The sequence below is a fragment of the Elgaria multicarinata genome, chromosome 16 (genome assembly GCF_023053635.1).
Source record: "Elgaria multicarinata webbii isolate HBS135686 ecotype San Diego chromosome 16, rElgMul1.1.pri, whole genome shotgun sequence".
NCBI lineage: Eukaryota > Metazoa > Chordata > Lepidosauria > Squamata > Anguidae > Elgaria > Elgaria multicarinata.
This window is the reverse complement of record NC_086186.1, coordinates 16,217,497-16,228,180: the sequence shown is the minus strand read 5'-3', so window position 1 is coordinate 16,228,180 and position 10,684 is coordinate 16,217,497. Positions and strand designations below refer to the sequence as shown.

The following is a 10,684-nucleotide window of genomic DNA, read 5'->3' as shown; positions in this document are numbered from 1 at the left end:
CCACGTGTCAGCTCAGATTTATTACCTGCTATTTTACAGTGTAAAAACATCTATCAATAAACTTGCAGTTCAGTACCTCAACAATACAACCTATTTTTCAAAACTCTTTACCCTTGTTCCCTCACATATAGGGGAAAGGTTGTGTTGTTTTTACCCTTTCCTCAGGCTTTTCAAGAGGTGGCACTTGGCTTGAGAAGTGTGTGCTAGGCAAGGCCTTCTGTGTGAGGTTGGTGTCGTCGCAGCCCCCCTTCCCAACTTATTAATACCCCACTGCTTTTATCCTTCAACATGGCTGCATTTACCTTTATTACTCATAGCGACTACCGGAATTGCTTAGAAATGTGCTGGTAGCTAGTTTTATGTATTCTGACTGCATGGACCCATCCATGTAAAAGCAGACACATTTGCACCAATAGGAAGTTTCTGAACCATTTTCAAAGGCAGACCAATGTATAGGGCATTACACTAGTCCAACTTGGAGGTAACTCATGTATAGGTAACCACTGCTACCTCTCAGATAGCAATAAGCCCAGGAGTATCCCCAAGCTACGGATTTGGTCCTCTAAAGGGAGTGCCATCACATTCAGGACCAGTTTCAGATGGAACGCCTCCTCCCATATGTACCTACCCGGACCTTAAGATCATCTACAGGGGGCCTTCTCCGTGAGCCCCTGCCAAAGGAAGTGAGGCAGGTGGCTACTAGGAGGAGGGCTTTCTCCGCTGTGGCACCCCGGTTGTGGAACGAGCTCCCCAGAGAGGTCCGCTTGGCGCCTACACTGTACTGCTTTCGTCGCCAGCTGAAGACCTTTTTATTCACTCAGTATTTTAACACTTAATTTTAACTTAAATTTTACTGTTTTAACTCTGTATTTTAATCCTATATCAACTTTGCTGTGTGGTTTTATCCTGGTTGCGCTTTTTATACTGTATTTCGTAATTGTGTTTTAAACTGTTGGGTGTTTTACTGTGGTTTTAATTTTTGTGAACCGCCCAGAGAGCTTCGGCTATTGGGCGGTATAAAAATGTAATAAATAAATAAATAAATAAATAAATAAACTCAGTACCTCCATTTTGTCTGGATTAAGTTTCAGCTTGTTCACACACTCAATTAGGTTAGATTGCTTCGCTTAAAATTCTGGTATGTTGCTGTCTGGCATGATACTCCTACGTGTATGTCATCTTTTCTTTCTGTATAAGCTAATCAGTTGATAAGTTGGTTACACTATTTTATTATGTTCTGTCATTTTTTTACTCAGTCTTTTACATGGTCTGCCCATTTTCCTCTTTTATCCTCACAAGTATCCTGTGGGGTAGCTTACACTGAGGGAGTGATTGCCCAAAATCATGGTTGAATAGGATTTGTACCCAAGTAGCCCTGCAGCCTAAGTATACATTAGCCATGAAAAGGAACAAAGGGCAACCTGTCATGGACTGGGGCTAAAGAGTAATTGTTCCATGAGGCATTGCTTGACAAGAAATAATAGATTGCGCTCTCTGACTTGGATGAGATCTCAGACACCTCCCAAACTTTGTGAAGTTGTGGGCCTTTGGCATATAGTTATTGGTGCTTCCAAAGGCATAGATGCAAGTGTGTGGTAGGAGTGAGGGCTTATAGTTAGAAGTAGAACAAAATTTATGTTGTTGGAGCTGACCGCTTTGTTCTCATGTTGCTAATGCTCCTAACCTGGTCAAATACAGTGTAATAAGGGAGTTTTCAGCTTGACAATAGAACGATTGATTAAAGAGATGGAACTTAATAAATAAGATTAGCTGAAAATTATGAAATACTTTATTACACTAAAACCTATGGGCAGACAGCTTCAAGTAACTTCTTTGGGGGGAAAAGTTCAGGCATTTGAGTTTACAGCCCAATATACTTTAAAAGAATCTAATGATGTGCACAGTGAATTACTGATATAAATGGGGTATAAAATAGCTGTTTGATATAGCTTGCCAAGTCTAGATGTGCCCACCAATTCACTATACTCAGCAGCAGAGGATGCATTATTTTTTGTGACACTGCATGTCTAGGTATTTTGGCTTGGATCCATATTTAGTCATACTTAAGGGTAGACCCATTGATTATGATGCAAGTGCCATTGATTTCAATGGGTCTATGTGAAGTATGATTAAATCTGGATCTAACCCATTAGTTTTGCTAAAATGTTACAAACATCACTTTTATAGTCCTAGAATAGTAACGTGCTGTAACTATTTGTGATATTTCATTAGGAGACCCTAGGTGAAGAATTTTATAACATGCTTTGCATCTGCCTGTACAAGACAAACTGAACTATCTGATAAAACCTGAACGTAGTTCCTCTGTAGTTCAGGTTTTAATTATACAGTATGAATAACTGGTTATATTTAATTTTACAAAGCTGTTAAGGTAAAGCGATATTCATTTCTTTAGTGAGAAAGATCAGCTTGTATGAACAAACTCTGAGCTTCACCATAAATAATGCTGCTGATTACAAATAAAACTTGGGTGCAGAATGGCCTGTCCGTTCCAGAACTATTCTGGTTTCTAACATTGCTATGTTACCTTTATTTGGGGTTATATGGTCTCAACATAGTACAATGCTTGTGCATCCAGTTGAAAATTCCACTACAGTGCTGTGATGGATTCCGCCACTCCCTCCAGTTTCCCTAATTGATTTTGCAATTCAAGGCTAGCATATTACACAGAGGAAAACTGCATTTGCTGCCATGTATACTGAACAAGGAGCCACAGCCAGTCCTCACTGCTGAAGATAGCTGTCAGTGGCGTAGTGGTAGATTTTGAAGTGCTGGTGCTCATCATGACAGTACCCATAGCCACACGCCCCTCTCCCAAGAAAAGTTCCAAAATGCAAGCAGCTGTGATTGTGAGACAAACCAGATCTAGCAGTTGTTGTCACCAGGAGCAGGTATTTTGTAGAGCTAAAGTGTGGGCAGGTTTAAATTATTTTAAACCTAAAAATTAATATGTGAAGAAGCCTACAGTGAAACTCCAAAGAGAATTCTAAGTATGTTTACTAAAGAAAAATGTCTAACAATTCTATAGCAATTCCTATTAAGTATGCTTAGGATTACAGACGTTATCGTCAGTGCAAAATGTTTTACAATCTTTGATTTCCTTATGAGGTCCCAGGTCACTAGTGAAAATTCGGACAAGCTTCCAGAACTTCTGAGGACAAAAACTAGTATATCTTCATTGGTTGCTTACAATGAAGATATACTAGTTCAGATTTCTGGTTATTTTGCAGCACTGAAGCTGAAAGAGAAAACAGCACATTTTCAGTTTTAAATTGTGCACAATATGGAAAGTTCAGCCATTTACCATTTCAGCAGAGTAGAGTGAGTTGCTCTGGTTTGTTTTTTCTGGATTGGGATATTGAAATGCTCTTTTATTTTTAATGTAAGTGTGTTTCAAATTGGTTTTTTGATAATATTGTTTTAAAATGTATATTACCCTATTTCTTCGATTCTAAGACGCACTTTTTTCCCCATATAAACATCTCTAAAAATGGGGTGCGTCTTAGAATCGCAAGTGTGTCTTAGGGTTTTTTTTTCTGTTGGTGGTACTGAAATTAGTGTGCATCTTACAATCGATGGCGTCTTCCAATCGAAGAAATACGGTAGTTTAGTATTGTAAGCAGTATATTTTATGTATTAATATTTGTGTACCACTTAATAGAATAAATTCTCTAAGGGCACAATGGCTGGCTGGGGAATGCTGGGAGCTGTATGACTTTTTTTCTCTAAACATCCATAGGATTGTGCCCTAAGTTGTTTACATATAAAAATATTAAAATTCACTGTTTAAACTACACTACTAATACACAATTACAGCTTCAATTACAAAACTAAATAAAACAAACAAAGCGAAAAACAGTAAAATGGAGCAACATGATGGACAGTTAAAAGCCTGTGTAAACAAGTACATCTTCAGTATAATTTTATTTATTTATTACATTTATATACTGCCCCATAGCCAAAGCTCTCTGAGCGGTTTACAAAAAGTAATAATCAGGAATATCCACTGAAACTATTTTAATTATAGGAGAGTTGGAAAACAGGTATGTGGTGGATAATCACCTCACCCAACAATTTCAATTTTAAGACCAAAGAAAGACAAAAGAGCAACGCCATATTTCTATAAAGCAACTTAATTGATGTTGCTTTTTACTCCTTGAAGTATTTTTTCCTCTAAGTTTTGAATCAGAGAGAAGCTGTGACTGACGTTTCTGCAGACACGCAATTCTGCCTTCACAAGAGACAAACTGTCCAAAATAGATGCTTCCCACTTATGGGCTCTCAAAAAGGCAACAACCCCTCGAAACCAGGAGGGGTGGCAATATGGTCCGCCAGATGTTTTGGCCAACAACTCCCATTATCTCCCACTATTAGCTACGCTGGCTACTTTTGTTTCTGTCTAAACAGGCATAGGATCGCACCCTTACAGTGCAATCCTATGCATGTTTACTCAGAAGAAATTGCTGCTTTTGTTCAATCCTGATTACTTATCCGAAAGTGTGTATGGGAAGGAAAGGAAAGAAACCTCTCGTGCAAGCACTGAGTCATTACTGACTCTTGGAGGGACGCCAGCTTTCGCTGACATTTTCTTGGCAGGCGTTATAGCAGGGTGGTTTGCCGTTGCCTTCCCTGGCCCTTATTACCTTTCCCCCAGCTAACTGGGTACCCTTTTTACCGACCTCGGGAGGATGGAAGGCTGAGTCGACTTGAGCCGGCTGCCTGAAACCAGCTTCCACTGGGATCGAACTCAGGCCATGGGGAGAGTTTCAGCTGCAGAAACAGCTGCTTTACCGCGCTGCGCCAATGACAATAAATGTTAAACTAGAACAGCCTTCCCCAATATCGTGCCATTCAGCTGGTTTGGACTACAACTCCCAGCACTCCTAAACTATTGGCCATGCTGTTTGGGGCTGAAAGGAATTGAAGTCTAAATCATCTGGAGATCACCAAGTTGGAGAAGGCTGTCCTAGTCTAACATTTATTCATTGTCATCTTCCCATACACACTTTCGGATAAGTAATCAGGGTGCGATCCTGTTTAGACAGGAAAAATAGTCCTACAAATCCCTGCCTTCCCGGCCAGCATGCATATTAAACCCTAAAAGATGTATTATATTGTATTTATTGTATTATCTGTACAGCACCATGTACATTGATGGTGCTATATAAATAATAATAATAATAATAATAATAATAATAATAATAATAATAATAATAATTCCCCAAACTGGTGCCCTTCAGAAATTTCGGACAGCAACACCCAGCATTCCTGACCATTGGCCAAGCTGGCTGGGGCTGATGGGAGTTGAAGTCCCAAACATCTGGAAGGCACTAGGTTGGGAAAGGCTGAAAGAATAAGCTTTCGAGGTCCCAGAGCCGTCGCCATTGAACACAGTCAGGGACCTTCCATAAACTATTAATTATTGTAGGGGCGGCGGCCTTAGGGGAAGAACCCAGGCGTCCTGAATGCGCCTTCCCCTTTTATGCCCACCTCGCCCCCAAGCCAGCTGTTGCCACCCCTCGTCCATCCGGCTCCCTCACAAGCCCCGGCCGACTCCCACAGCCCAACCCCTTCTCGAGGGAGGCCGCTGAGGGGGGAAACTATCCCCGCCCACTCGGCCGCCGCTCTGCCTCAACCCAGTTCCGCTTCGGAGGCAAGCGATGGCCGCCTAGAATCACTTCTTCCCTGGGTTGCCTCAGCACCGGGACATGGGCCTGCCTCGGCTCGTGAGGAGGAGGCGGCTGTCGCGAGACGGTGAGTGTCGAGAGCCAACGGCCGCGAGGCTCCGAAGAAGGCCGCGGAAGGCCTGGCGGAGGAGACGCGGCCTCTCCGGTTACCTCAGAGCGGCCCCGAAAGTGGGGCGGCCGGGCTCTGGTGGGGAATTCGGGGCGGGAGTCTGTCGGCCTCGGCTGTTCCCAGCTGCTGGGAAGTTTGGGGCGCGGAGGGGCCTCGGCGGGCCTGTCAGGAGCGGCGTGTGTGCGCGTGTCGGAGACCAGGGCTGTGAGGTAGGAACGGGGGGCAGCCCTGAAACGAAGCAGGGAGAACGGAAGGGGTGAAGGGGGATCGATATGGGGCAAAGAAGGGGAGATGGAAAGCGAAACTCCGGGGCTTCTTTCCCCTCATGCCCAACAGCGTTCAAATGTGACCTTGGTGAGTCACCGAAGGCTGTTTTCACACGTTACACGCCAAACGCAGTTTTAAACGCCAAGGGGGCGTTCGATAGGGAGCCGAAGCCAATTCTGGCCCGATAGATGTGTTTTCAAATGCTCGTTTGTCACATCCACCCTTTTAAAAAAGTGTGTGTTTAAAAGAAAAGAAAGAGATGTTCACCTAAAAAGGAAGTTAAAGTGTGATAAGATCCTTGGAAGTTGTTTGCAATGGACCTCTTTGGAGGCACTTCAGACGTGATAAAAAACCACAAACCGGGCTAACTTCCGTGTAGGAATCCTACATGTAGAGATAGTCACGTGTCACGTTCCTGAGTTGAGGAACTAGCTGCTGCTTCCCATCCCCTGCACTTGTAAGGATGTGTGTACATCTAGAAGCTTAATTTGTGACAATCTGTGCACAGGAGAGTAATGGAAATTCAGATGTGGAGGTAGCAGCTGTTTGAATTTATGTATGGTGATTTATGGCAGTCTTGCCTCCCCAGCTTTCACTTACACGTTGTTGGTGAGTTTAGGATGAGCATAAGTGAACATTGTTGAATAATTGTACCATAAGATGCTTCTTGTCTCTTCCTAACATGCGAAGAGCAGGAATACATGATGCTGTGTTTACACCCAGGCGACCCACTGTTGGTGAAACTGTGGAATATGCTGGACTTTAAATTATATCTATTGGTAACGGTATGAATAGTACTAGAGGATAAACTAGCCAGCAGAAAGGCGGGTTATGGATTGGTTACATCTAAATTTTGCCACAGCAAATTGCTGTCTTAACTGCTGTTTGTATGTGTGGCTATAATAGCGGTATTAGATTTGCCAACAACCCCTCTCTCAATCATATGATCCAGGAAGCCACAGTATATTTGGGGAATATACTAATTGTATCCCTGTTTTCTTCTCCCTACATAATTTGTCTTAAATCATAATACATGTGTGAACACTGGATGTAATCCGACCAGAGAACATTAGTTATTGGGTGGATTAGAACTGTACTAAATAAATAAAATAAACACAAGAAGGAAATGATAAGAACATTAGGCTACCACATACTATTTTAATACATGTGAGCAATTTCAGCTCCAGCTGGTTGTGATGAGAAGACCAAGAATGTCAGGTGCATTACAGCATTACGTCTGCATTACAGACATTCATTATAAGGTATATATAATTGGTGTGTGGGTATTCTTGTTTTCCTGTTCCCTTTCCATCCATTTTTTTCTTTTGAGTCATGTCTTACTTAGATTGTAAGCCTGAAGGCAAGGACTGTGCTGTTCTCATTGATTTGTAAGACGCTTTGGGAGCCTTTCTGATTGAAGAACTGCTTGTAAATGCTTTAAAGAAATACATACAAAAGGTCCTAGTAATTCTCCTTCATAAAATAATGTAGTCAGACTATAAGGTACCGAATGTAGAACTCTTATCTACTTGCATACAGGATAAATCAAGATGTATTACTCTGGTTATCTATAGAGAATTCATAGGATCTATCTTAGGCTGGTGTGGAGTTCACAGACACTGGATTTAGAATATTCATTAAATTATTTGTTCTGCATGCCAATTTAAGGAGACATTAGCTGGGTTCACACAACATGACAAGCCAGAGTATAGGTTGAATACAGGTTGTCATTGAACCATGGGTTGGTGAATCATGGATTGTTATGCTGCGTGAACCCAGCCATACTAACAAACCATGGCTTGTTATTGTGGCTGGGTTCAGACAACACAACCTAAGAGCTGTGGCATGTCATCCAAACCCAGTCAATTTATTCAGTTGTAGGGCAACAAACCATGGGTTAACATGTGTGAACCAGGTTATTTAGTGGAGGTTTCCTGTAAAATAAAAAGAGACTAGAAATCATATTGTGCAATCAGAGCCTTGTTTACAAAGGTCAATTTTACAGAGAATTTAGCCTATTTTCTCCCACACTATGGATTGTTTTAAAAAAGCCTTTGTATTTTGGAAACTTTAAGCCTTTTCTAAATATATCTTCAAAGTTCATGTTATGTACTTTTTATTCTTCAAAACCTAAGCAGCACCTTGTAATTAGTCTTTGCTGACATTAAACACAGTATTACATTAGGTGTAATCTGAACACACAGAGAGAAAAGCGTTAAAAAAGGTATTAGAGCTACCAATACCTGCTAACAGTAAAGCCCTGCATGTATCATTGAGTGCATACAGCCAGTTGACTATGTTCAGAGGACTGCAAAGCAATCAATTACACTCTTGTGACAATGGAATACATGTGTATTAGTGAATGGAATATTATGGAACGCTGACTATTGTAGAAAACAGCTTATCACTATGGAAATCATTTTCTGCCAATCCATGTCTTCCATTTTCTGAAAAGTGGTTATTGCAACACGTATAAAGTTCATGCCTAGAAACATAGTCTGATACATTTTTCAAAATGAAATAGGACAGAATTCCCATCTTCAATATTAAGTTTGTCTTTTGTGCAATTTCCAATGTTGTGTTTCTATACCAATGTTTTTAGCCTTTGTGTAAGCAAACGTTCTTCAGAATTGTCTTCACATTTATTAAGATCTATCTCAAATCTTTATTTTTCAGAAAACAACCAGTGTTGCTCAGTAATTTAAAGACCTATAACATCCTTTTGTGAAGACATATCTATAAACATGCCTGCTGTGGCATCTGTACCTAAAGACCTATACCTCAGCACTTCATTGAAAGATCTTAATAAAAAGACAGAAATAAAAGCTGAGAAAACCAGTACTAAGAGGTATGGATATTTGCTTAATTGACATAGCTACCATCTTGTTTCCCAGAATTAATTCCATGGTGGTGGTGGGAGAGAAATATTCTAATTGATGCTTTGCTGAGCACACAGAGCTAAAACAATGTTCACATTTTTAAAAGGTTCTATGTCATTAAGGTCTCTGGTTAATAAGTTCCAGCAGCAATCAGTGTTCTGTTGATTATAATGCACTTCTCAGCAAATACTTTTTCTTAACCCTTTGTATAGTCTTGCTGTGAATTTGTCATTCTAACTTGAACATGGGCATCACTTCCCGTGAAAAATGTAGCTACCTCCCAGTTGAAACATGATTGAGCTATGTTCAGTGCATGTTGGAAAATAATTCATCACCTATACAATTTCCAGGTTGGATTTTTAGCATTCATATTTCAGCTGAAAATATAAAGCAGTATCTATACAGAAAGCTGCTGTTGAAAAACTCATTGAGAAAATAAATGAGACTTCTGATTAGACACGCATAGGGTTGCACTGATAATGTTTAAGGGTGTTTGTTTGAAGGTAGTATTCAACGAACTGCTGAGCTCTTTTTGCAACACTATCAGGAAATAATTTGACAAAAGTAGCTAACAAAATGAAACTGGTAAAAATATTCATGCTTGAAGGCATTTTTCTTTGAAGCAGAAGTTCTGTTTTTATGCTATCTGTATTTGTGAAGAGTAAATAAACCTTTGTGATGTTTCATTCTTTGCTTCAATTTCAAGTTACGTACAGAGTGCCCTTAAGATATTCAAAGCAGCGGAGGAGTGCCGGTTGGACAGAGATGAAGAGAAGGCATATGTACTTTACATGAAGTATGTGACTGTGTATAATCTTATTAAAAAGAGGCCCGATTTCAAACAGCAACAAGTATGTATCTGGATACCAATGTCTTTATGTACGTTTAGATTTTAAGTATTGTGCCTGAAGATTTGCGGTGCAATTGAGAGAACTAAATGAAGTAATAAGTGAGTGAATAATACTATTAAGATTTGTTTGAAGAAAATCTCCACTACTAAAAATGTCCTTCAGTGGTGATCCCTTCTTTTATTTGTCACATGCATTTGGGCAAATAAGCTATGTATATGCTAATAGTTCAGCTTATTACCCAGTTTTATTACTCCCCACAATGTTATGTTGCTGCGTGGTTGGTTGGTTGTTTTTTCATGTACTGGTGTTTCTTGGTCTCATTGCACCATGATCAAGAGATGGGCAAAGGCAGGGGTTTCTTGAAAGACTCTGCCAGCTGTTCTCAACAGCAGGAGAAGCTCCATCTCTAAGCTATTACTATGGCTAAGGTAAAGAAGTGAGATTTTCGCCCCAGGCAAGAATTGTGAGTTCCCCACTTCGTTTTAGAGTTACCTCTAAACCAGGGAAGTGAGAAGCCAAGAGATGTTTGCTTTCTTCTGTGTGTGTATTATTTTTATTTAAAACATTTCTTGGCTGCCTTTCAGGGCAGAAGCCTTTCCAAGGCGGCTTACAGCAATAAAATACATAAAAACAGTTAAAATATTAAACGCAATAAAAACATAAAATAAAACAGCAATCAAAACAATAAAAGCCAACAATAACAGGATGTTCATTACAGCATAATCTGACCTGCCAAACCCAGCCTGTAATTTTCTGCCACAGAAGTGAAGGCGCCCAATTCTCTTCTATGGCAGAAAATAAACCACTTCCCTCAGACACCATTGGGGCAAAACCTGCACTGAGCAGCCCTGGCAGTATTGTATTGTCTCTGCT

The 10,684-nt window shown here is 40.5% G+C and overlaps 1 protein-coding gene across 2 annotated transcripts in view; it reads left to right on the top strand.

The window, feature by feature from the left end:
• Positions 1-5,660: 5,660 nt before the first annotated feature.
• The window catches only part of USP8 (ubiquitin specific peptidase 8), a 30,400-nt gene continuing 25,376 nt past the window's right edge, over positions 5,661-10,684 (top strand). The window contains exons 1-3 of one of the 2 annotated variants that reach the window (XM_063142882.1): positions 5,661-5,772; positions 8,758-8,929; positions 9,667-9,811. In XM_063142882.1, coding sequence (XP_062998952.1) covers positions 8,826-8,929; positions 9,667-9,811 — 249 coding nt within the window. In that variant the 5' untranslated portion in view covers positions 5,661-5,772; positions 8,758-8,825. The remainder of the gene's footprint in view (positions 5,773-8,757; positions 8,930-9,666; positions 9,812-10,684) is intronic. The other variant, XM_063142881.1, reaches the window with a different exon arrangement.